This window comes from Podarcis bocagei (genome assembly GCF_964188305.1).
Source record: "Podarcis bocagei genome assembly, chromosome: 1".
Lineage (NCBI taxonomy): Eukaryota > Metazoa > Chordata > Lepidosauria > Squamata > Lacertidae > Podarcis > Podarcis bocagei.
Window position 1 is genome coordinate 45,723,051 of NC_138125.1, and position 27,641 is coordinate 45,750,691.

Consider the following 27,641-nt stretch of genomic DNA (forward strand, 5'->3'; position numbering starts at 1 on the left):
CCCTCAGCCAATAAAGCAAGATGAATGCTGCAACCCCAGAGTCGACCACAACTGGACCTTATGGTCAGGGGTCCCTTTATCTTTACCTGACAGCTGCAGAGCTCACTATTGTGTCGATCGAAGTCAAGAAGACCAATTATTACGTTACAATTCGTAAGGGCAAGCAGGTTCAAGCACCTCACGAGCAAACAAGGGTTAATCCCCTGCCCAAACTCGTTTTCTTTCACATGGAGCTGGCAGGCAGTATTGCTTCTCAGGAGACGGGCAGCTCCCTCTCAAAGTGTGTCCCCGCCAGCGAGTTAGGAAATACATTTCCCAGAAGCCCTAGCGACACCGCTTCCTTTTGTGGGCAGCTTGCAAAGACCCGCTTGACTTTAGCCTGGGAGCAAAAGTTACCGGGCGCGCGTGTTTTTCCTTTTTCTAAAAGCATTGCTCGAAGAACAACTGCCGGCGCGTTGGGGAAGAGGCTGCTCCCTCCGGCAAGGCAGACCCGATGGCGGCGGCGGCGGCGAGGATCCTGGTCTTGCCCTCTCCCCGCTGCCTGTGGGACGAGCCGGTCCAAGTGACAGTCGAGGGTCTGGGGCCGCTGCAGGAGGTGACGCTGCGAGCATCCTTGGTGGACGAGAGCGGCGAGCTTTTCCAGTCGCTCGCCTACTACCGGGCGGGCAGCAGCGGCGAGCTGGACCTCAGCCGCTCGGCGTCGCTGGGCGGCAGCTACTCCGGCGTGGAGCCCATGGGGTTGCTGTGGTCGCTGGCATCCCAGACGCCCTTCAAGCGCCTGGCCAAGAGGGACGTCCTCAGCCCTTTCCGCGTCACCTACGAGGTGTTGGACGGGCGCGGAGTCTCCGGGCGGCTCCTCGGCGAGTGCTGCAGCGAGAGGAGCTTTCTGGCCGACGGGGTGGAGAGGATCCCGGTTCGAGAAGGCAGGCTCCGAGCCACGCTCTTCGTGCCACCCGGTGAGCTTCATTCATCCCCCCCCCCCAGGGTCACGAGGTTGCCACGCTCCTCGGATGAGCATTGAATGGCTCACCTCGGAAGCGCGGGCACTTCCCTTCCTGCCCATACAAAATCGACGGAGAGAGCCTCGACCAGCTTCGGGAGTTCATAGGAATGGTTGTGTTGGATCCCAAGGGTCATGCACTAATCTTGCCCACAGCCACCTCTGGGTGGGCTCGAACCAACAACCTTCTGGTTAACAGTCAGATGCACTAACCCACTGTGCCACCCTATCTTGAGGCTTTGGACTTCTTCCCCAGATGTTGTGAGGATGGTGGGGAGGGAGACTGCCAAGTTCCACAGGTTCCTAACCTCTGCTCTACCCAATACAGTAGATTTATTAAATTTGTAGCCCACTGTTCTATGATAAGTTCAAGGCAGCTTATAAAGAAGAACTCACAGCAGAAAAATAAAATAGAGCTGAACACACCAATAGTGCCATAAACACATCACCATGAAAACTGCATCGCTGTCAACAGCAGCAGTCTAAAAGCCTCCATTAAAAACAAGTTATGGCAAGAATAATTGCTCCCACCAGTGACACTAATAATGGCAGTGGGACAGCGAGGAGAGCAGATCCCTTGGGAAGAGGAGATTCTTGAGTTGCACAATATCATACTCTGATCATAAGCCCGTTTTTTATGAGTAAATTCCTTTTCTAGGCCCTGGACCGTTCCCAGGACTCATTGATTTGTATGGAAGTGGAGGAGGTCTTGTGGAATACAGAGCCAGTCTTCTGGCAAGCCGAGGTTTTGCTACGCTGGCTGTTGCTTACATGCACTTTGAGGATTTGCCAACTTTCCCAGAGTTCTTTGAAGTGGACTATTTTGGTGAGGCTGTAGAGTTCTTGCGGAAACAGCAGCAGGTAAGAGGCTTGCTAGAATCACAGTTCTTTGGTGTTGTGTGCTGCCTGTTTTATTTAATTTAATGCATTTATGCCAAAAGGCTCCCAGAGAGGCTTAAAAGAGATCAAGTACTAAGAGGGCTCCATGCCCTCAAGTTCACCATTTAAAAAGACAAGACACATGAGGAAAAGGGAGCATGAGGGAAGAGGTAAAATCCAGCTCAAGCACAAGTTATTATTCTTACGACATACTTATTTATTTCAACACTTAATATACTGTCTTCAGTAGATGCCTGCAGTTATATGCCCCTTTCAGTTTCCAGTTCTCTTAAGAGCAGGGGGAGTGCTTTTTTCTTCATTACCGCGTAGCGCTAAATCCTTCTAACCAGTAGGCTTTTTAAAAGGGCGATAAAACTGACAAACATGGAGCTGACGGAAGTCCTTATCCAACTGTTGTTTCAGGTGAGAGCTACAGCGATTGGAGTCCTAGGACTTTCCAAAGGAGCAGATCTTGCCCTTGCTCTAGCTACATTTTGGCCAGGTATCAGAGCGGCAGTCAGCATTTCTGGCTCAGGTGTTAATGTTTTTACCCCCCTGCGAGTGAAGGGGCTCACTATTCCTCCCTTTCCATGGGACCTGAACAAGATTAAGATCACCGGTGATCCCGGAGTTGTGGATTTCTCAGAAATGATGGCCGATCCCAAAGACCCAGCTACCTGGCACTGCCGCATCCCTGTGGAGACGTCCTCAGCCAACTTCCTTTTTCTGTCAGGGCAGGATGACAGAAACTGGCCAAGTGAGTCGTTTTGTCGAGAAGCCGTTGGACACCTCAGGCGGAGTGGGCGCCATGTGGAGTTCTATTGCTACCCCGGGGCAGGGCACCTCTTGGAGCCCCCCTATCTGCCCCTGTGCTATTCCTCATTTCACAGGCCACTGGGAGTTCTCGTGGTCTGGGGAGGAAAATGGAGAGAACATGCAAAAGCACAGGAAGATGCCTGGCAGAGGATACTGGCTTTTTTCAGACAACACCTGCTGGATTCCACCGTTAAAAGTAATCTGTAGACTGTGGTTTTGTACATGTGTGAAGGAGCTGGTTCTTAATGTGCACATCCCACTTGAGATGTCGAGAACAGGTGCGGCGCCTACCTGTTCAGCCACGACCAGGTACGCTAGTAATGCACAACAGACCTCAGCCAAGGGAATTGGTGAAAGCACATTTCCCTCAATGGCTCTTCCAGAAACTGACTGTGGCAGTTATATGCCCCTTTCAGTTTCTGATTCTCTTAAGAGCAGGGGCAGTGCTTTTTTCTTCATTACCACGTAGCGATACTATGAGGACTTTGTCAGGATATAAGTGTAATGAGTGTGATCTATTCAGCTTCATCTTAGAACTCAGATTTGAAATAACTTTGTCATTTTGCAGCCAAACAAAGGCATGACAAGTTTACCAGCGCACTAGTGCCCTGGTCATGTGGCAGAGAAAGGTCATGCCTAGCACACCTGCAGGGGTGTATCCTCCATTCACCTGGCCGCTTCATTTCCTCCGGTCTCATGCCATCAAAAAGGTCTTTGAAAGAAATCAATCTCTTTACTCATATCAAGCCAGACCTTCTTGTGAACCCTACCACTTAGCAAAATTTTGAGAAAGCCTGTTAAATTTACACACCTGTTGCTTTCCTTACATCTTAATACATTTATTATGTTTCAGATCAACCTTAATTAATTAATCAGTACATTAATATGCATGTAGCATCCATACACCTTGTTGGTACCTGGTAAGAGAATGGCTTGGCAGAGAGATCTGTTCAGCGAAAGGGAGTGGTGATAATGCAATGCATTATTGCTGGCTGAGGCTCGATGAGAAAATTTTCCTGATATGACAATAAAAAAGTCAATACAATAAATGGTGCAGAGGATGGCATTTGGTAGGGCACGTTAATAGTTCAATCTGCTACCTGTCTTCTCAGAAGTAAGCCCTATGGAGTTCTATTAGATGTATTCCCAGATAAGTATGTATTCGATTGGAGTCTAGGAATACAAAACAGTAGCAAATCTAGAAAATCATTTTAGGAGAAAAGTGAACAACACCGATAAACGGAGAAGTCATCAAACTATGTTACAAATTACCAACAGTAAACATGATTTCCTCTTGTTTCAGTGTAGTCGTTTGTTTTAGAAATAAAGAAAGAGTAACTACACTGCCAAGACTAAAACTAACAGAAGGCTAGTGTGGTGTAATGGCTGGTTTGGGATTATGGACTTTATGGTGCCCTGTTTTAGCCACTGCTACATCTGGAGAATAATATTCCTCTTAACTTTAAGTGAAATCCTATGCATGTCAACTCAGATGTAAGTCTTGGAGAAGGAGTCCAAGAACCTGCACTCCTCCAGATGTTGCTGAACTTCAGCCAGGGGTAATGGGAGCAGGATTGTAATACCTGGAGACCACAGCTAGGTTCTCCACTTCTGGTTTAGCCTGTACTTTGATTTTTTGGCAGAGAAAGTATAATCATGTTTACCATCCACATTTACCAATCCATTTATATGTAGTGCGTGAAAATTGCCGCACTCTTGAATTATGTCACTGTTCTTCCTTTGCTTTGTATAGCTCTATTCATTAAGCAATTTGTAATGATAACATTTCTTTATATGTAATTAAAAGTGGAAAGAGCTGTCTCCACAGGGATTTTGTGAAGTTTAATGTGATATTGCTGCTTCTGAAAGATTTTTGTAAATCCCCTAGAGTTGGGGTGTGTGTATAATGAGAGAGTATAAATAAAGAATCTAAAACTATGTTCAGAGAGCTTTTATATATATATAGCATGCATTACCCCGTGGATGTTTTTAACATTGTATAAATGTTTAACCCTTCTTTTCTGATTCCTCCGAAGCGTATGGGAAATTGCAGATTAAACCTTAACTTGAAACTGAGTTCCGCCAAGACGTTTGCTTGCTTAAAACAAAACCATCAGGATCAGTTATTAAACTAACACCCCCTTCCTGTTCCAGTTATATGTAGGAGTATTAAAGTGCATTATTCTTATTCTCTTTAAACTCACACATTTTATATGTCAAAAGCTGACATAGCACCTGCTTTTGACATGAGTGCAACATCCTTAGAGGATCCTGCTATGGATTTTAACCAGATCTGGGCCATTCATTCCACTCAAAGTTTTGAACTGATCATCAGCTTGGCCGTTCAAGGAAGTGGCAATGTATGAAATGGCCAGTTTATGCCATTTGCCCTTTCCTTTAAGTGAATGAACTAAAAACACTTCCGCTTGCAAACTGATGTTCTCTCATGTATTTTAAGCTAAAATCTAGGCTTGCCCCAAACACACAGTAGGAGTGAGTTGTTAAATTGCTGGATGATCACAGGGTGTGTGTGTTTAAAATCTGTTCAAGTATAAAACTAGCAAAGCAGAGAATGGATTTTTCTCCATAGTGTGCTACATTTTGTATATTCATAAAGACTTTTGTGGGAAAAGATTGAAGAACTGTAGTGGTACAGTCTACTCTCCCAGCATAGGACTCTGCTTGTGTCAACCACACCTTAATGTCAATACATGTATCTTGGGTGTATTTAAGGGAAATGAACACCCATTCAAAAAAATAAGATGTGAGAAAAAGAATGGCATTTCTTACTCCGAAGAGTCACAAATAAGGTGGAGCTTGGGATGTGTATATAATATCTCACTAGCTCTTTGGCACCAGTCATTTTCTTTAATCAAAAAAAAGAAGGAAGTTAGGAGGGTACCTAACACAGCAGAATACTTGGATTCCTGCCCATCGCTACTGCCTCTCATCTATGCAATGGACATTCTAATGCCTAAGGTAAGATTAATCAAATATTTTAACTCTTTACTAGTGCTGGACATGATTTTCCTTACTGCAGAGGAAACACAATACTTGACAAGCTGAATTTCCACAATATGTAAGTGGCCATGTAAGATTTTTAGTGTAGCAGATTGAGGTGTGTGTATAACCCCCCCCCCCCAAAAAAAACCCCCAGAAGCTTTTCTTTTGGGAATTATAGGGAAAGAACTACCTAAATTGTATAGAAATTTATTTACGTATGCTACTACAGCAGCAAGAATGTTACTTGCCCCAAAATGGAAAGAAGCAGAAGTCCCAGCAAATGAAGAATGGATACAAAAACTTATGGAATATGCAGAAATGGCGAAACTTACTGGAAGAATAAGAAATCAAGATAACAAACTTTTTATAAAGGAATGGAAAATGTTTATTGAATATTTACAGATAAATTGTAAATAGATGAAAACATTAGCAGGATTATTGTAATAACTGCAGTTTTATAAGAGTATATATTTACAGTAGATAATTAAATGAGAAAGTTAAATGAATTTGAATATGTAGAAGATATTAAAAATACATTTAAGGAACCACAGAAAGATGGGAAAGGAAGTCAAGTTTTGAAATTTTAAATGGATTGTAAAACTAATGAAACGTATAAATAAAAAACTAAAGAAAAAGAAGATTCAGAAACAAGTAAGGGCACCTGACTTTAGAAGAGATTAATTAATTTAAATATATTTTCAAGAGAGTGATATTAGAATATATAATTGTTGATCTAAATGCCATCAAATGCTGCCCAGTATTAATGAAGTCACGAAATATTTCTCATGATCAAAAGTCCAAATTTAGTGAAATGTAGAACAGTAAGACCATATGAACGGCAATCTTCTTACCAATGCTCTTCATAAAGACCAAACCAATGGAATGAGGGAAGCTACAAATCACTTCAGCCTCATAGACGCTGTCCCGTTGCTGCCTTTGGTCACAGTACTATCCTGAGTCACGTATATGTCTTCAGACCATGATCAAACTTGCAGAGACACGTTCAGGTGCCTACAAATCATTTGAAAATGGATCACATGTCATCTGATAAACCTTGAGCTGGGCGCTCCTTCGAGAAAATCATAAGAATAAGAACGGATGAAGAATTTGAAATCAGTGACGAGAAAGTGACCAGGTGTAGTGGCATGACAGAAATGTGGTATTTGTTACGGGTCACATGGATGCTTGTTCTGAAATTAATACTTCAATGGAGAATATAACAAAATGCATACTATATAATTAGTGACCAACACAAGAAAGCCACTGATGGAAGGAATCGGTGTGACTTAAAGAACTCAATGCTAATTAGATTAAGTGCTTTTGAAGAGAATTCTCAATTAAGGAACATGGTCAATAACAGCTAATATTGAAATGACAAAGGAAGATGGAAATGGAAGCTATGAGAGAGAAGTGTGTAATTAAATATTTTTATAGGTGATTTTAATAATCACAGCTTTTTTTTTGGGGGGGGGAAGTATCCAAATATTTTTACAATAGTAATGTTTCTGGACCAGAGTAAGGAAGACTCAGTCATAGTTCTGTAAATTTTTTTCTGTACAAGGATAGGAATTTCAGATATCTTTATTTTTAACTAGGGGGAATGGTCAATCTATCCTTCTACTGAAATGACTAATATTTTGTTTTTTGATGTAAGTACCCAAGTTGCACAACTAATTCAGCAACATTTGTTTTCTGCAAAGGTTGAAACCTTTCCATTCTACCTGCTCTCTGTGAAGGTCATTCAGGCTCAACACATACCTTCAAGAGACCCATGTGAGTGAGTTGTTAAATTCATTGCATTGCATTTATCTTGAGTTTTTTGGGGAGTCCAGAACCTCTATAACAAGAATGTACACTGTTCTGCATCTCTTTCAGTATGTTGTTTTTTGAAGGTTCTTCAAAGTATTGGATGGAAGACTGGGAAACCTGTATTTTCCCCTCTGCAGAAAAGCCTACAAAACCCTATTATTACCTAATGATAATAAAGCACCAAATAATGATTATTGATGTGGTTTTGTTTGTTTTTTTATAAAATATTTATTACATTTTCACAAATTATATAAACAAACACAACAATTCAAACAAACACACATACAAGGAAAAACAAGCATAATTTCAAATCCTTATTTTCTTAAAAGACCCTGATGTTGGGAAAGATGGAGGGCACAAGGAGAAGGGGACGACAGAGGACGAGATGGTTGGACAGTGTTCTCGAAGCTACCAGCATGAGTTTAACCAAACTGTGGGAGGCAGTGGAAGACAGGAGTGCCTGGCGTGCTCTGGTCCATGGGGTCACGAAGAGTCGGACACGACTAAACGACTAAACAACAACATTTTCTTAAAACTTACTTCCCTGACCTCCTCATACCTCCCCTTTCCGCATTCCAATTTCAAATATTTAGTTCAGCAAATCCTCACCCTTAATTTTATCTAATTGTTAACCTTTTTTTTCTTTTGACTTACTCTTTACAGCTGTAATCCACTTACTTTCTAAAGCCACATCATTTTACACTCATTAATTTTACAATGTTTCTTAAGATAGTTCTTAAATTTCTTCCACTCTTCTTCCGCCGTCTCTTTCCCCTGGTCTCGGATTCTGCCAGTCATTTCTGCCAGTCCCATATAGTCTATCACCTTCATCTGCCATTCTTCCAAGGTGGGTAGATCTTGTGTCTTCCAATACTTTGCGATATTGAAGTGGTTTTGTTTTGCTCTAGGGACTTCTTCTGATTGTTACGTGAGCCTTCGGCTGCCATCAGCTTCAAATAAACAAATGATGACGAAAGTCATCTCAAACATAAGTAATCCTGTTTGGAATGAACGCTTCCATTTCTTTATCCAACCTGAGGTCAAGGTAGGCAGCTTTTAAACTAGAATACTCTTGGTGATTGGTTTCTGTGAATTTGAAGTGTGTGGTAAATGGAAAGCAGAGAGGAAGTGCAAGCATTCAGTTCTGAGGCCTCACACATTTAAGGTTTCAAGGGCAGAATTTCAAAAGCAGAGAACATTCTGGAGATGTGCTTTCTGGCTTAAGAGATATCCGTTACGTTCTGTGGGAATGGCATGTTCTGGAAGAAATGGCCACTCCTTAAAATAGCATACAATCAGAAAGCCCACCCTATCTTCAACAGCATGCTGTGAAATGGAGTTATATGCCTTCTCTCATGCCTTTCCTATCTGTGCTCAGAATGTGCTGGAACTGAAGCTCTACGATGAAGACATGGTTACCAAAGATGATCTCATATTCATGGTTGCCTACGATATTGCTAAAGTGAGACCTGGGGAAACTATTTGTGAAGACTTACTTTTGAACCGTCAGGTGAGAATTGACACAACATATCCTTTATTTATGTATTTGGGGCCTTTATCACCAAAAGGTCCCAGAGCCAGTCACACAATAGCAAAAAAATATAGTGCAACGTATGAATAATATTAATTAGGAAGACAGCTGAAATTGCATCATCTTTATCCTTCCGTTCGTTTTAATTTACCTGATTTGTTTTCTGGGTGGCCTGCAGTGAGGGAGATTAATCTGAATTGAATTGATAGCTTATTCTGGGCACATAGGAAGCTGCCTTATACAAAGTCAGACCATAATCCTAGCTCAGTATTATCTTCACTTTTGCATGCAAAGAAAATGAGTTACAACTCTTCCTTACTTAATTAGAGGGCAGTAATTAGGAAAACTGTACAGTTTTATGACACTGCTATGACACATGCAGGTAGTGTCAATCATGATAATTTTCTTCCCTTTCCAAAAATGCGTTTCATAGGCTGCTTTGTTTTGAGTTGCTGAAAAGCAGTCTTTGGCTACTCTTCCACCTTAGTTCTGGGAACAGTTGTTCAAGTGGAGTTTTCTGTGAGGGTTTGCCTTGGAGGGTTGTATCACTTGGCCTATTTGACAGACAGAAGCATCCCGTGGGAAAAAGGGGCTGATGCAGTGAGCAAGTATAATTTATTCAGGCTAGCGTACAATTAAAACAGTTGTTCCCTCAGGTAACAAGTGGTAAACTCTGGGTGGGCTGGTCTCAGAGCTAACAATGCCATCGTTTCTTTTTCGTTCTTTCCCCTATAGGGACCAGAGATCCTTGAAGTAGAATTCAAGATGGAGAGCATGTGAGTGAATTGCTCTGATTATAAAATGGAGTTAATAGGCATCATCTCAGTTGGAATCAATCAATCAATCAATCAATCAATCGCTAGGCTCATCCACCCTTCTAATATAATTTTTTTTTTATTTCTATGTGTTTGCAGTTTGACATACTATTAGAACGCAGGAACATAGGGAGCCACCTAATACCAAGTCCGGTTAGATCAGTGGCTCTTCACCTGCCCACACACACAGCTTGTCTGCACAGTATTTTTTTCTTCAGCTTCTGTCACAGTGTCAAAACCACTCACAAAGTATAATTTTTAAGTTCTTGCTGAGGTGTTGTGTACGCCTGGTTGGATTGCAAGTTATGAAGGCCTAGTCTATTACGTTAAACAGCAAATGCTGATTCTCCCGAGGGACGAATAAAACTCAACGGATGAATGTATTGGAAGGTTGATTGAAAATTAGATTTCAGGATATTTAACTACGCGTTAAAAATGTAACATGCATTTTGTTTTCTGAATGTTTTTATATTTTCCCCAGATGTGGGGGCTTTGAGAGCATTGCTACTAATGGCATCCTTACGGTAAGACCCATTGCCTATTAACTATTAACTAACTATCAGCATCTTTCTCATATTCTTCTTCTTAATATTGTAATTTATTACCCGCCCTTCACTCCAAGGTCCCAGGGCAGGTTGCAAAAATTAAAATAACTGAAGCATGAAACCACTGAGGGGGGTTTGGATTACAGTGGTACCTCTGGTTACAAACTTAATTCGTTCTGGAGGTCTGTTCTTAACCTGAAACCGTTCTTAACCTGAGGTACCGCTTTAGCTAATGGGGCCCCGCGCTGCTGCCGTGCGATTTCTGTTCTCATCCTGAGGTAAAGTTCTTAACCCGAGGTACTACTTCCGGGTTAGCAGAGTCTGTAACCTGAAGTCTCTGTAACCTGAGGTGTTTGTAACCCAAGGTACCACTGTACTTTGTCAGCAGTATGCTGATGACACACAGCTCCACTTTTCCTTTACATCTTTCATTTGCCCCTGAAAGGGCAGGTAATGGGGGGGGGGGTACTTTTGGATCCATTGCTGTTGCTAGAGATTGCCTCAGTGGCATGGGCTGCGGAAGGCTTACTGTATATACCTCAACTGTAGGGGGTTATTGTTTTTCTTTGCCATTATAGTATGTATTTTTGTGTTTTGTAAACTGCCCTGTAATCTTCAGATGAAGGGTGGTATGGAAACAACAGCAACAGCCAACAAGCAACAACCACAACTTAAAATTACAGAAATAAGGAGAGTCCTATAGGAGCAACGTAGTTGCAAACGAGAAACAATCTGTATGATATACTGGTCTTTGTCAAATGTCTGAGGGTGGATCTAAACACAGCGGAAAACCCCCGCTGTAAGTCAGAAATTAGATCGTTTTAACAAAAGAAAAAGAATTCTATGGAAAGCCGTGTTTTAAAATTGCCTGCTCTCTGGTGTCATCTGGTGTTGCATGTTTATTGTGTATTCAAATCATTGTTTCTTTACTAATGTAGCTGAGTCCTGAGATAGACATTCCAAGGAAATAATTAATTGTGAAATGGTCCTGCACTGTGGAATAAATGGAAATACTTTAGCAGAGCAACAGAGCCTTTGAAGACCAGGAAAAAATAGTCCTTGGCAGATCACAGTATTTCAACCTCCATTACATGTCTTTATAAAGTGGGAATTATGTATAACACAGACCTTTTCCAAGTTCAGTGATGAAAAGGAATTTTGCACATTAAAAATGCTGTGATTATATAAAGTCTTATGATTATTTTTAAATGAAAGTACACCTTAAAGAAACTGTGGGAGGGCAGGTTTTGGAGCAGACTGCAGGTGTTGGTGGAAGTTTTGAACAAGAGCAGGAAGATTTGCAAGCCTAGCTATGGAGTAGAGTCGGCCTGAATTCTAGGGTTGCCATAAAAATCAGGACAACCAGAAACTTGTTGAGTTTTTTTTTTTTTTTAAGGAAAACCTGAAACTTTGGACTTTGTTTTGCTAAGTGCGCCTCACATTGTAAGCCAAGCAGAAAGAGCATGGAGATTATTAATGAACAGTGCCACACAGAGTAGAGCCAAACAGAAATAATACGGAAAACATTAACCAATGTAGTTGCTTATAACCTGTCATGTTTGATTCTAGGTTAAAATTTAAAAGAAAAATACCGGAATCTTCCAGGATCAGAACAGGCGAAAGGAACATTATAGGTTACGTTTGGACGGCAAACTCCATGTTTTGAAGTTCTGTTTTGTTTTTTACTAGAACATTAAGGTCTACTAACAAGATGCAAGTGCAAGACAGTGGTGATGGTGTGGGTGCGTGGGGGTGGGGCAACATAGAATTAAGGAACAAACTGTCCCTGAGCATAGGTTCAGCCCAGGAATTTGTTTTCAGTACCAGAACTGAGCGCAAACATCCCAGTCACACAATAATCAACTCCTTGTTTCATCCTCCCCGAACATTATTCATCTTGGCAATCTAATTTAGAAGTGGAGAAAAGCCTTTTTGTTGCTGTAATTGTTAAATGATTGGGAATCAGAAACCCTTGGTTATGTGCTGCAAACCATTTAGAGATATACCTTTTTACCTTTTACTACCTTCCATCCGCCACCTACTCCTTAAGACTCCCCTTAAAAGGAGTTACTGTTGTTATTTAGATCATTTGTATACCACTTAACATATAAAGTATGTTTAAGCAATATGCAACCAATTAAAAGAACCCATGCATATTACAAAGGTATGCAATAAAATCACCAATGGAATGCACCAATAAATATATACTGATGTTAGTACTGAAACTGAGTACTAATGGTAACCCCTTCTCCTTCTAACATGCCTTCTGAACACCTCTTAGCTCTCACCCAGAATTCCGCCTTGGCTCTGACTCAGGGACCAAACAAATGGAACCCTGAAATCTCCCAGAACAAAGCAGCTGAGCACTCTTGTGTTTATGGTCAGGCACCAAGATCTGATGGAGTTGCCCACAGCTGTGTCCTCTTCAGAACTCTGCACACCCCACACACCCAGGACTCAGCTACACAGCTGCAAATAAAACGTTTTAAATAATAATTTATTATTTCTACCCTGCCCATCTGGCTGGATTTCCCCAGACACTCCAGGTAGCTTCCAACAAAAGATGTGTTGTAAAGTGCATTATACACATGTGACATTAGATGACGACAGTGAGCTATGCAAAATTCAATGTAATTTTCAAAATGTTTGAAACCAAATCATTTTCACAGCATTTTTTTTTATTTTATATGTGTGTAGATTCCACCCCTCTGTTTCAGACTACAACAGGCTTAGTGAATTCAACCTTCTATGATTGTTATGTTTTCTTCCCAGGCCCGTGAGGTTTCACGTTTAGACATTAAGATGGACAAGTGGAAGAATGAGGAGTGTTTGAAAAGTGAGTCCCATTCTTGTGAATTTGTTAAGTAGACAACCAAAGAGCGATCTCCACTGAAGCCTCTTTTCAATTGTAAGGCGTAACTGTACTGGTAGTTTTCGTAAATGCAATTGCTGCTGTATCTCTCTTGCTTATACAGTGGTATCTTGGGTTAAGAACTTAATTCGTTCCGGAGATCTGTTCTTAACCTGAAACTGTTCTTAACCTGAAGCACCACTTTAGCTAATGGGGCCTCCCGCTGCTGCTGCGCTGCCGTAGCATGATTTCTGTTCTCATCCTGAAGCAAAGTTCTTAACCCGAGGTACTAATTCTGGGTTAGCGGAGTCTGTAACCTGAAGCGTATGTAACCCTGTAACCCGAGGTACCACTGTAATGCCATGACATGCTGCACGCAACTGCAAAGTACAGTAAAAGTGGGATGGTCAACTCTCTCTCTCTCTCTCTCTCTCTCTCTCTCTCTCTCTCTCTCTCTCTCTCTCTCTGTGTGTGTGTGTGTGTAGGGAGGACAGAGGGTATCAGTTTGTCTGTCTGTCAAGCAGGAACACTTGTTCAAAAACAAAACGACTAGAAGAGCATGACAGTGAATTCCACCATTTGTTTTCAGCCTGTCTTGTACCATTTTGTTGCATTGTTTAAAATTATTTTCATATGAAAACCAGTGTGGTATAGCAGTTAAGAGTGTTGAACTAGGACTTGGGAGACCAGGGTTCAAATCTGAACTGAGCCAAGAGGCTCACTGAGTGAACTTGGGCCATTCATTATCTCTCAGTCTTGTGAGGATAAATTGAGGTTCCAGGCAGGGACAAACCATGTACACTGCTTTGAGCTTCATGGGGGAAAGAATATACAGTAAAGTAGTACTGTATATCTTCAGTACACCTTTGTACTGTATATTCTTTAGTACACCTTTGCACTGAAGAAGGGAGGAAAAGAAATATTTTAACTAAAATAATTCTTTCTCCTAGACAATAAAAATATTGAACTTGTGGTGAAGGAATCCTTTGAAGAAGCACAAGCGATCACCCAGGAGTCAGAAAGCTTCACATTTCACTGTGTGAAGAACTGGGAGCCAAAACTGGAGGCCAGTACGAAGGTAACACTTTGCTTACCAAGGACAGCTTTCCTCAGTGTACCTGCAGGGGCCAGATTAACTAATGCACTAAAGGACCATTACAGAGTAGCTTGCTGAGAAATTGGACCCTTGGTGTGCTTTAATAAATAAAGAATCTATCCACGTAATGCTGACACAAAAACTCTGCATACACTATGCAAAAGAATTAAATATCATTATCCCCCCTTCTCTCTTCCTCCTCTCTCTCCCCACAACCTCACAATGCCTGTGACAGCAGTGTTTCACACAGAATGTAATTGACTCTATGAATTGAAATAGAGATGTTATATGTACCTTTGTTATACATGAATATCTTTTAATAAAGACATTTTTTTTAATGTCCTTGCTGGCAGAGTGTGCTTTTCCTGTTCTCCTATATAGTAAGGCCCAAACAGTGAGGGATTCATATGTAGAACAGGCAGCAGTGTTGAAAGCAGTCAGTATCTAGAGCCTCAAATGTGTCTCATTTTGCTTCCTTTGCGATGTGTTCTAGAGTATGTTTACATTCTTGTGATTCGTTTTAGAGTAATTCCTTTGTGGGGAAATGGCTTGGAGACGCTGCTACTGAATGTCCAAGTGTGTTGCTGAAATCCCTCCCTGCAGGAGAGGAAACAAAAGTAGCCTTGTCTTTATCAAAGGTATGTGGCTTCATCTTTATCATAGAATCATTTAATTGTAGAGTTGGAAGAGACCAGAGCAGTCCTCTGATTCAACCCTCTGCAATGCAGAAATCTTTTGCCCAACCCATGGCCCTGAGTTTAAGAGTTTCATAATCTACCAACTGAGCTGCCCTGTTGAGTTTCAAGTGTGATAGAAGTAATTTCTTGGCACAGAAGAGAAGAAGGAAGTAGTTCTTTGCCAATAAAACCACACATTAGTTCTGAAATTTAACAGGGGATTTGTAAATTCATTGTTCCTTTCAAAGAATGATATCATTATGTCCATATCAGGATTTAATTCTTTGTTTTCTGGATTACTAAATTTGAATGTTTTCTCCCTTGTCAAAGCTCTACTTTGTGTCCCATATCCAGAACTTTAATAAACAGAAAACAGTCTAGTGGTTAAGAAATACTCTATCAGTTACCTAGATTTTGGGATGGTGTATGCCTCTTCCACTGCTCTTAAGAGACCCACAAGTGCCATGCTTGGAAATGTTTATGAAAATGAAACCCTGGGATTGGTAATAAACAATCTATTGTGTTATATTTATGAACATTACACAGTGCATTTGCTTAGTACCTTAACATAGGTAAACTCAGCATCTTCATTTTCAGGATGCAGAATTGGAGCTGCAACTCCAGGTCAATGACTGGTGAGAAATTATTATTTATTATTATATTGAAATCAAATCAAATAAGAAATTCTTGTCTGTTCAGCTTGGCTCTGTATAGTGGTAAAAACTTCCAGCTCAGTCCAGCAAATCACATACTCATGCACTTCACTTTAAGAAAGCCCAATAATTAGTTGGAACAAATACTATTCATATCATCTCCTTCTGCATCCATCAGAGACTATCCAGTGTTATAGCCTAGCAATGATGGTGATGAGAGATGCGGAGTCTGCTCCTTTCTTACCTTCATTTTTGGCACATTTTAGTCCTTGTCTGAGTACCAGGCCAGCTTCATGTTTTAAAATCTCACAACAATGACAACACACACACACACACACACACACACAAATCTATCACACTAAGTTCTCAGTTTCAAATTACATAGCTGCACAACCCTGCTTTCTACCTCCGTATATCAGGTGACAAAGGGAGGTGCATTTCTTTCTTTTTATTCCAGTTTAGGAGATTTAGATGTGCGTTTGGGATGTGATCTCTGTGGGGCTGAGCAGGACTTCCTTTCTAAGCGCAAGAATGTGGTTGCCAGTGCTCTGAAAAAGGTTCTTCTGCTGGAGCAGGAGCTGCAAGGACATGAGGTACATGTGCTTCATTTTGTGACCCAAAGCTACTCATGTTAGTGCAAAAATATATAAATAGAACTAAAGCAGTTTATTTAGTGTGGGTATTGCAGAGAAGCTGCTTTGTTGAGAGAAATCAACTGTAGCAACGCATTGTTGAAGGAAAATAGAGTCAACAGACAAAGAGGACCCACAGAAAAGCAGACGCTCTTAAATGCATTTTCTCTGATAGACATCCCCTGAAGAGAAAAAAAGAGTAAGCTTCAAATGTGTGCTTTTTGTAATAAATACCTTTTATTCATTGAACTGGTATTCTCTCTCCCCCTCCACCCCCCGGAAAGAAAGTGTTATGGCCTACTGACATTGGATACAGGTTATGTGGGATGGCTTATTGATGGCTAAGAGAGAAAATATTAATTACAATTTATCTCTCCAGTTTCCCACGTGTGTGGGTTAAGCAGAGCATTAAAATCCCATCCTTCATAATGAAAATAGAAGCTTTGGAACTAGGTTGAGGAGCCTTTCCTTTTCTGAGCAATTCCCCTTGGTTTCCCTCTCTATAAAAGAGTCAGGCAACAAACAGCTTACAAAGTAAGCTTAACAGTCTTGCACTGGACCACGGCAACGATAGTAGGAAAACTATGCAGGACAAAATTCTTCTAGGTTTCAAAATATATGGTTGATTAGCGCACACAGACATGCATCTGCATCGAAGGTGAGGAAAGGAGTGAGAGAGAGAGACGGTAGGAAGGAGAAAGAATTAAAAATCTATTGTTTCATCCCATCGCAGGAAACAGGGGAAATGACATCAGACAGAGCTCTCTCTGCACCATTTACAGTGGATGCTCGGGTTGCGAATGTGATCCGTGTGGGAGGCACGTTTGCAACCCGCAGCGTCCGCAGCCTGCAGCGCCGTGTCTGCGCACATGCAGGTTGCAATTCGGTGCTTCTGCGCATGTGCAAAGCGCCGAAACCCGGAAGTAACCTGTTCCGGTACTTCCGGGTTTCGGCGCTTCTGTATCCCGAACCTGAAGCATCTATAACCTGAGGTATGACTATATATTCCTATGATATGGACCTGCCTATCTAGCAATAAAGCTCTGTGGTCGCTTACCCCTAGACTTACTAATATTTAGATATTTGACTGGTAATCCCGAACAAGTTAGGCACAGCTATTTCCTGTTTACTCCATCCTGTTTGTGCCACAGGTCCCAGTGATTGCTGTCATGGCAACAGGAGGAGGAGCCAGAGCAATGTCAGCTTTTTATGGACACCTCTCTGCCCTTCAGAAGCTGAATCTTCTAGACTGCGTGACATACCTCTCTGGAGCATCTGGCGCAACATGGTAATGTGAATTAGCATTGTGAAAAATAGCAGCTGCTGGAGAGGCCCGGTCAGATTTGAGGTTGCTACACATGTGGAAGGGTTTTTAAAAAAATATTTATCGCCAACAGTAGCTTCAATAACAACTTCTGTCTGATGGCAAATGTCAGCTTCAGGGAGAGAAACAATTGTACAGTACAGTGGTACCTTGGTTCTCGAACTTAATCCGTTCTGGGAGTCCGTTCGACTCCTGAAACAGTTCAAAAAGCAAGCTGTGGATTCCGATTGGCTGCAGGAGCTTCCTGCACTCAATCAGAAGCCGCAGAAGCCTCATCAGATGTTCGGCTTCCAAAAACGTTTGCAAAGTGGAACACTCACTTCCAGGTTTGCGGCATTCAGGAGCCAAAACATCCGAGTACCAAGGCGTTTGAGAACCAAGGTACGACTGTATTAGGCACCATGGTGCAGGGTTTGGGAAAGCATTCATCCCTCTCCCTGTGTGCCATAGTCCCAAACCTGACTAGGCCCTCCCCCAGTTGTTTTTTAAAGCATCCCTTCCAAATCAAACATGTAATCTACATTCATGTAATCTACAATGTGCTTTTGGGCCCTAAGGATATGAGGGTAGATTTTGTGAGTGTAATTTACAAGGCAGTTTAAATTATAGTGTTGCCTTGTTCTGAAGGTGTTTTATTTTTTCTGTAGGACAATGAGAAGTTTGTATGAAGATGCTGACTGGTCTCAAAAGGACCTGATGGGTCCAATCCACAGAGCACAGGAATATATTGCTAGGAGCAAGTCAAGTGCTTTCTCCTTGGAGGCCCTACAGCGCTATGATGTGGAGCTAAGGCAGAGAGCTCAAGAGGGGCACTCGGTTTATTTTACTGATGTATGGTCCCTTATAATTGACCGTATGTTCCATGACGAGGTATGTGTTCCAAAGACCCTCTTACCCTAAGGATGTTAAGTGTCTTCATCTTTCCTTCCAGACATTGCTTAAACAGACAGAGACCCCCCCCCCAAGGCCCAGGCAACCCCCAGGAGGTATAATGACACCTGACAATGTGTTATGGGATTGAAATTGGCCACAACTTTATTAAATTCTCAGATGTAGGAAGACCTTGGCTTAGGCATTGGGCATTTATCCCTCCCAGTCCCCAGCCAGGGATCTGGGGAACATCAGGGTTATCCAAAGTGTGGGGGGATTGGGCTGACTCTGGAGAACGTCTGTTCAAGCAGAGAGCCCCCCCCCATTTCGCCGCGTCGTAGCAGAGAACACTGACAACCCATTGGTGTATGGCCAGTGCCTTGCCTTTAACTGGGAACCCTGGGATTGCCACTGCAGGGGTGTGTGTCACTGCTTCAGCCCCCCCCCCATTGAGGGAAGATAGATTAAAGGATTCCACCCAAGGCCTACAAACCGCCAAAGTTGTGACGTTTTGCTATGGCGAAGGTGAAACCTGCCAATGCAGGGAAATTCCTTCCTGGTCCCTCAATGGCGACCATCTAGGACCGCAGCAGTGCCTGCATAGCTGTAAAGAAGAAGGTTAAACTGCGAAAGAAGGCATAAATTGAGGGAGGGCAGGGTGGGGAAGTTCAGGAGCCGACAGGACCAACAGGTAAGTTACACCCTCTATTGTGAGTGTGGGCGGTCCTAACTCTACCTGGCCAATTCCCTTGGCAACGCGCCCCCCCTCAGCCAGGATTGGCTGATTGACGAGGCTAGGTGGGAACCTCCAGGTATCCAGCTTGGGGGGGCGGCGGCGAAGCCAACTACCTTGCTGGGGGTCTAGTAGTCCCTGGAGGGGGTTGCGCACGACCACGCAAAAGCTGTCCCCCAGTTAATGCAGGGAGCAGTCATTCTAGCTCTTGGGCAGTAGCAGATGGCCTGGTGAGGTGGCAGCACTCACCTGACCTCCAGTCAATTGCGTTGTTGTTGCTTACTGGGAACTAGAGGGTGAGGAGACTCTGCTCCCAGTCAGAGGCAGTATGCTTTTGAATAGCAGATGCTAGAAACCAGAGGAGCGGAGAGTGCGCTTGTGTTTGGGTCCTGCTTGTGGGTTTCTCAGAGGCATCTGATTGGCCACTGTGAGAACAGGATGCTGGACTAGATGGGCCATTGACCCGATCCAGGGGGGCTGTTGTTATGGTGGTTGCACCAGTGGAGCCAACCCACCACTCCTGCCGGTGTATTTGCACTATGTTGACCTTGCCACCACCTGGCCGCTCCCTCTTTACCGCTCGGTAAGCAGCCGCAACATGACTCAACAGAGGTTCAGGTGAGGGCCACAACCCAACCATGCCGTCTGCTGCTTGGCTTGGAAGCATCTCTTGCTTCATAATTTATTTTCTGCCTTTGAATTTCTTCTTGTTTTCTTTGTGTTTCATTGCATCATTTCCTCTTAGCAAAGTGATAGCAAACTTTCTAGTCAGCAACAGGCTGTGACTCAGGGGCAGAATCCATTGCCTATCTACCTGGCCCTCAATGTCAAGAAGGACACCCAGAGCACTTGTGAATTTAAAGGTAAGCAACTCAACAATGGTATGGTGTCTTTTAGTAGAACCACCTGAAATCTTGAAACCATATCAGGGGGCTTCAGTGTGTATGTAGTTCAGAACTGCAGCCAAAATGAAGACTTACTCAAAGTAGGCCCACTGAAATGAATGAATGTGACTAAGTTAGATCCATTCATTTCAATGGTTCTGCTCTGTACAAACCTTTCCTGAATTTCACCCAAAGAGAGCAATTCTGTCTTCATCATTCTCCTCTCAAACTTCCTCCTGATTTTAGGCATTGGGATATATTTTTCTCCACTTCTCTTCTCTCATTCTGCTTATAGAATGGTGTGAATTCTCCCCATATGAGGTTGGATTTTCTAAGTACGGGGCCTTCATTTGCCCAGAGGATTTTGGAAGTGATTTCTTCATGGGACGACTAATAAACAAGAGACCAGAGTCTCGGATCTGCTATTTGGAAGGTGACTTAATTTTGATTTGAGGAAAGTTATCATTTGGTGAGAAAAATTGCCAAACTGAGTCCCAATCTTGCCAAATTCAATATTAGTATTACCATGGTAAGTGTAGCTTGTTATCAAAAATCTGTAACTCTCTCTTGAGCATTGAGCTGATACAGTGCCGTAGATGTGGGAAATTCTAAAACATGCAAGAAGAAAAAACAGCTCAGACCCTCCCCTGTATTCTCCTTCCATGTCTATCTAACTATGTTGGACAATCACACACACACACACACACACACACACACACACACACACACAGCACACACAGAGAGAGCCCTGCTTCCTCCTGCTCTCCATCCTCCACAGGGTCTATATCTGACAGTAGATGTTTCTTCATTTTTTTCCTGCTAGTTAATGGGCTGCCTCTGCAAGACAGCTGCCTGCCTGAACCATCCTCTAAATCAGAGCTTTCCAAACTGTGTGTTGCAACATGTTTGTGTGTTGGCTGCAGTGTGTAGGTGTGTTGCACGAATGCTCCCCATGCTCTTCCCAGAGCTGGAAGGGGATTAGTTTAACCTCTGGTTAAATGAATGTGTCATGAAATGATGCATGTCTAAAAAGTGTGTCACCAATATGAAAAGTTTGGAAAGCTCTGCTCTAAATGAAGCAGGAGACCTCCAGATTAGCTGCTGCAAATTTCCACAGAATCATAGCATTGTAAGAGTTCTCAAAACCCATCTAGTCCAACTTACAAGTGATGCAGAAAACCCTTTAAGTCAGCCTTTCAAAAACTGATCCTTTGGAAGTTCATTCCCTTAATTTCTCAGCTAAATGCTGCTTCCTGCTGATTGAAGAGTAGCAAAGCCTTAGCTGCACCAAAAAGGACAAGTGTGGAAAGAACATGTGGGAAGTAGTGGCCTGTTGAAATTGTAGCAAAAACCTTCCACCAAATAATCCTGCACATTGCAGGCCTGTTCGCTTTTTATTAGACTTATAACTCCTATCTTGAAAGCACAAAGTAGGTAACAGCTGAAGGCAAAGGTCCACCAATATACTATCACCTAACTAGTCCAAATCTCTCATTTCATATCAGCTCAGCACCATCTAAGTCAGAGGTTTCCAAATGTTTGGGGGTTGCAAACCCCTTGGTTCCATAAATACATTCCCCAGTGGCGCCAATGCTTTAAAAAGCATTATTCAAAATAGCAGTTTGCATGACCCACCAAGGAAGATTACCAAGCAACAAAATTCAAAACAGTAACAAAAAATTACACATTTATTCAAAATCCAACTAAAACTACTTAGCTTAATTAATTCAACAAAATTGATGAAACTCATCCAGTGATACCAACTTTTCAAAGTCTGATAGTCATGTACACCTCTGCCACTCCCTTGCCTCTTATTGACACCCTAGGTAACCCCACTGCCCCCCAGTGGGTGGTACTGCCCATTTTGGCAATCACTTATCTAAGAAATAGTGCCAGTAAAAGGATGCGGAATGGGGAGAGAACAGGGCTGCCAGATCTGCTCTCATTTTCATGTCCAAAGCTCACACAGATGTAGGGATTTCTGGGGCTGTAGTAAGATTCGAATTTAAATACATCAACCTACTTCACAGAAACTGAGAAACAAGCAGGGCTGATCCATGCTTCTTTAATTAGCATCCAGATAACCAGGTGAGTTCTTAGGGATTGAGAATGACAAAGAGAGGTGCTAAAAGTCTTCATTTTGAATATGTTTACATTTACAGGCATTTGGAGTAACATATTTTCCTTGAATTTGAAGGATGTTCACCACTTATACAAATCCTGGCAGTGGCCTTTCCCAGACCAAGAAAAGGATGAAGGTAAGAAGTGGCCTGGGTAATTTCTGTTAGTTCAGTGGCATTTTTTTCAACAGAGAAGGAACTAAAGAATAAAATGCATCACTGTGCAGATACAGCAGAGAATCTGCAAAGCAGAGGATCATAATCTGAACATTGTAGCTAATTTGTGGGTTTTACCCATCCATCTCTGTGGGGTTGTTTTTCACACATATACCTGATTTCTCTGCCTGATTTACTGGGAAAGCACATGCTACTTTAAATGGTTTTGATTACATTTAAAGTCTTTGGCTGCAATCCATAGAAATGTGTGTGTTAGTGTGATTGTGCAGGTGTGCATGTCACATCTAATGCACAAAGCATTGCTGCAAGTGTGAAATACATTGAGTGCAAACAAATGGACTATCTGGATTGGATGTAAGAGTAGATCAGAACCATAATTTCTATTCTAACCATTTATTTATTTATTTATTTATTTATTTATTTATTTATTTATTTATTTATTTTAAAGCTCAGAATCCGCCTTCTTCAGAAGCTATGCCATCTGCCCAGGTTCTGTGTGGCAGCATAAAGAAGGGAGGTTTGATTGCACATAAAAGATGTCCAAACCTCACAAATGACTACTTTGACCAGTAAACAGCTAGTGCACATAGTGTTGTTGTTAGTTTCTGCGCACCAGAATTTAGAATTTCTCATAGTATGTGCTTTTTGCTGTTCTTCAAGATAAAGGCAACAGGGCTTCTATAAATCAGCTCTCTCTATGTCACACAGCTTGTTTCATTCCACCAATGAACAGATCCAGCATCTTCAATGGAATTCTGACCAGTCGGCCAATAGGAGAAAAGAAACCTAACTTTCTGAGAGGTCTCCAGCTACACAAGGACTATTACCAACATGAAACATTCTCCACGTGGCAAGGTAAATAAATCAGCACATGAAATTGGGAGGAACCCAGCCAAACCCTTCCTGCACTATAAATATTCACCCGGTTTTGTCATGTAAGTCACCACCTTGCTACAATATCCTTGTAGGAAACGTATGTATGTATGTATTATACTTATTAAATTTCTTAGTCTCTTTATCTTGCCCAAGAGAACCCAAAGTACCGGTAACTTACAACCAAATTATGTACAAATACAGTCATGCTAGATGAAATACGGTACTTGTTTTCTCAGCATTAGTACTAGTGATTAATCAGTCAAATAAAGCCTTGACACAGTACGCAGTACAGTTTAGTTTGGATAGACCGCTGAAGGTGCTTGTTTTCTGATTAATGCTAAGGCTAACAAGACATAAAGCAGCCCATCAAAAACGAACATAAGTTTTGTTTTTTCAGTATTTCATTGGTGTATATTAGATAAGCATGTCCTGTATGATCACAATAGCAAGAAATACTTGCCTTGCAGACAGTAAATTGGACCAGTGCCCCAACTCTCTTACACCTCAGGAAAAAGAGCTATTCTTGGTTGATGCTGGATATTTCATCAATACCAGTTGCCCTCCATTGATAAGAAAGGAAAGGAATGTGGATGTTATCTTATCACTCGACTACAACCTGTTGGAGACCAGGTTTAATGTAAGATTATTCTTATTTTATCTTTGGACTAGAGAATGTTTTGGGGCATACAAATTGTTCATAAAGAAATCCTTATTCCTGTATGCTAGCCTAAGAGGGTTAGATTAAATATTAAGCTAAGCATGCTATAGAGTAGCTCCCAAGTTAAACATGGAAGTCTTCCTCTGATCCAATTATAAAGTGAGTTTCATTCTGTATATGGTGATGCGAGTTGCATGAAACCAGTTTCTGCATTTAAACATAGGAAGCTGCCTTATACTGAGTCAGGCCATTGGTTCATCTGGCTCATAGGTAGGCAAACTAAGGCCCGGGGGCCAGATCCGGCCCAATCGCCTTATAAATCCGGCCTGTGGACAGACTGGGAATCAGCATGTTTTTACATGAGTAGAATGTGTGCTTTTAATTAAAATGCATCTCTGGGTTATTTGTGGGGCATAGGAATTCATTCATTTTCCCCCAAAATATAGTCTGGCCCCCCACAAGGTCTGAGGGACAGTGGACCGGCCCCCTGCTGAAAAAGTTTGCTGACCCCTGATCTAGCTCAATATTGTCTTCACTGACTTTCAGACTGGGTTCTCCCCCAGCCCTACCCAGGGACATCAAGGATGGAATCTGGGACTTTATACATGCAAAGCAGATCCTCTGCCAATGACCTACAACATATAAGCACCTATATAATGTGCATCCATCCATAGGGAGTTCATGTCAGCACCATGGATTCCTAGATGTACCTGACTGAGAAGGGGGGAAATGGTCTGTTTTTCTTCCTGCATTTTGTTCTCTCTAAATGACTAAATTTACCTGAACAGCAAAGCAGTCGCTTTCTCCTCTATAGCTTTAGTTAGGTTTGACAATAGTAGATGAGGACTGTTGGGGGGGGGGGGGAAATGGCCTTAGTTTTGCTATTTAAACTCTAGTTTTCCTCTTTGTTCTGCAGTCTATAGAACAGATGGGCAACTACTGTTTGGACCAGGATATTCCTTTTCCTGAAATTGCACTGACTGAAGAAGACAGGGAGAATCCAAAGGAATGCTACATTTTTGAGGACAAAGAGAACCCAGAAGCTCCAATCATCCTTCACTTCCCACTAGTGAACAACTCTTTTAGGGAGTATAAAAAACCTGGTTAGTATTGAACTTTTCGGTCACGTTCTATGAGACAGGGGACCAAGTAGCAAAGAAGCCACTGCCTAACCATAAAATTGTAGAGTTGGAAGGGACCCTGAGGATCATCTAGTCCAAGCCCCCACAATGCAGGGATTAATATGCAGCTGTCCCATATGGGGATCAAACCTGCAACCTTGTCATTGTTAGCACCATGCTCCAACCAAATGAGCTACCCAGGCCCTCTTGCTAAGTGGTGTAGGAACAGTATTTCCAAAGGACAGGACATTCACCACCACCTCCCACAAGGCCTGTACCTGTCAATACCACACAAGAGCTTCAAGCAATCCTTTCCCTCTCTGATGTTCCCCCAGCTTTTCATTGAGGATTCTTGCCACAATAACTGTTTTCAAGTCAGAGTGTTAGCAGCTTGTCTCCATTGTTATATTACAAACAGGGAAAAGAGAAGGACAAATATACTGGTCTTTAAATGGAAGAATTTGATAGCCCAAACAGAGAATTTAAGTATACTTAAGGCTACAGAAATCCATGGGGTTCAGCATGCTAAAAACATTCTGTTAGATTGTAGCCAGTGCCTTTTCACACAAGTGAGACTTAAACGATAGCTCTACAAGTGGGAACATTCTACCAGTGGCGTAGCGTGGGTTGTCAGCACCCGGGGCAAGGCAAGTAATTTGCGCCCCCTAGCCCGTGGATTTGCGCCCCCTAACCCTAACCCCCAGATGTTGCGCCCGGTGCGGCCGGCCCCCCTGCACCCTCCATGCTACGCCACTGCATTCTACAGTCCCTTTTTTGCTTGGCACATGGTCCTTTTCAAATCTACCTTCAGGTAGCATATATAAGAAACAGGTCTGTTAGTTTTGAACTGTGTGATCAGACAGTCAATAAAATAACAAGCCGGGCTCTCACATGTAAAAAAGAGAATACATTCGGTTATGTGCCACAGTGTACAAACATGTTATGATTAGAGCTGTAAGACGCGCAGCAAGCCTTGCATCACAATCCTATGCATGTCTACTCAGAAGTAAGCCCCACTGAGTTCAATAGGGCTTACTCTGTGGTAAGTGTGTAGAGTGTTACAGCCTGCATAAGTGTGTACAGGATTATAGGGAGACTTAATTCCAAGTAAACATGCATAGATTGCACTGCTGCTATAATAAATAATGTCACTGACAACCCAAAAGCACATATAGTCCATTAAACTATTTTATCCTTCACCCCACCCCTCTGATGAAATATCAATCGAGATAGAAAAACATGTTTTTGTGTGCATCCATGAGAGAGTGTCCATGTTTGGTCATGCATTTGGAATGTCTGAAATATGGCCAACTAGTGCTCTGTGTCTTTATTGCTAGATTGTGCTGAACATATTATATGTAATAGCCTCCAGGTTGTGTTCTATTATAGACAGACAGCTATCTGGAGAATAGAGTGACTCTCAACAATACAGAATTTGGGCATCCTCGTCACAGAGGGATACTATTTTACAGACACAGTGTTAACCCAATCTCTTCTTCTCCCCTTCTCTCTCTCCCCCCCCCCATACTATCCATTTTTGGCAACCTTTGTGCAGGAATTAGGCGAACTTCTGCAGACACGGCTAAGGGAGAGGTGGATTTTACTAGTTTAAACTCACCATACAGAATGACAAATTTGACTTACACCGAGGAGGAATTCAACAATCTTATAAACCTGAGTGACTATAACATTCAAAATAACAGGGAACTAATTTTGCAAGCTCTGCAGACAGCAGTGGAAAGGAGAAAAGCCAGCAGGTAACAAAAACAGCTACAATCAATATGAATCAAATCAGGTGGGGTTTTTCAATTCAGTCCCCATTTTCAGTGAATGGTGAACCTTCATTGTTTTACCATGGCCTTTCACACTTTGAGGTGTATATTATCAGGACCTGCCCTAATTCTGTGATTGTAAGCAGTTTTAAACTGCTTTTAATATTGTATTACAAATTGTTGTAATTTGCCCTGGCGATCTCAGGGTGAAGGGTGGGCAAGAAATTTAAATAACAACAGCAATAAAATTAAAATTGCATCATTATTCTGAACTTAGGGACATGGGGAACCCACACATATGTACTTGTCTTTGGATGAAGTGTCTGCTTCCCCTTAAGTGAAAGGCATGTGGAAGTCGGTTCCTCCAGCACAGAAAGAGGGATTGTCAGCTGGAGCAGTCTATATAATTTCCTGCAATGACAACATTTTCTGTGTCATTGCACTGTTTTTGCTTAATATGTTGTATTCCAATTGCTTACATCAAGCATGGAAAACTTGAGACCATCGAGGCTTTGATGTACTACAACTCCCATCATCCCTGACTACTGCCTTTGCTGGTTGTGGCTGGTGGGATTTGGAGTCTAACAATGTCTGGAGGGCCGCAGGTTCCCCACCTCTGGCTTAGGGTTCACCCAGACTTCCTTTTGTGCTGTGTTTCTAGGAGCATGCTTTAAAGTGCCCTGTAAAATTGCTCTTTACCTCTGAACAGGCGCAAACAGCAATCCATGGAAAATCCGAATTATCATTTGTTCCGATACAGTGTTAAATAATGGGATTTTGTTGGGGCAAATAAAAAGTG

The 27,641-nt window shown here is 42.2% G+C and overlaps 2 protein-coding genes across 3 annotated transcripts in view; one reads left to right on the forward strand and one right to left on the reverse strand.

The window, feature by feature from the left end:
- Positions 1-27,641, reverse strand: part of SPTBN5 (spectrin beta, non-erythrocytic 5) — a 397,537-nt gene that overhangs the window by 198,063 nt on the left and 171,833 nt on the right. The window lies entirely within an intron of this gene.
- LOC308582510 (cytosolic phospholipase A2 delta-like) lies at positions 36-27,621 on the forward strand. Of its 2 annotated transcripts, XM_081185717.1 has the most exons (21): positions 36-956; positions 1,659-1,861; positions 7,399-7,471; positions 8,416-8,552; positions 8,886-9,017; positions 9,774-9,814; positions 10,335-10,377; positions 13,171-13,234; positions 14,200-14,327; positions 14,870-14,983; positions 15,620-15,657; positions 16,133-16,268; positions 17,459-17,595; positions 18,279-18,501; positions 19,980-20,097; positions 20,414-20,551; positions 22,281-22,376; positions 23,124-23,270; positions 23,759-23,928; positions 24,866-25,052; positions 26,626-27,621. In XM_081185717.1, exons 1-21 carry the CDS (start codon positions 494-496, stop codon positions 26,829-26,831), a joined length of 2,994 nt encoding a protein of 997 aa, XP_081041843.1. In that variant the 5' UTR covers positions 36-493; the 3' UTR covers positions 26,832-27,621. The 2 variants fall into 2 exon arrangements, with proteins under 2 accessions (XP_081041843.1, XP_081041844.1); XM_081185718.1 differs by lacking the exons at positions 36-956; positions 1,659-1,861 and adding an exon at positions 5,575-5,674.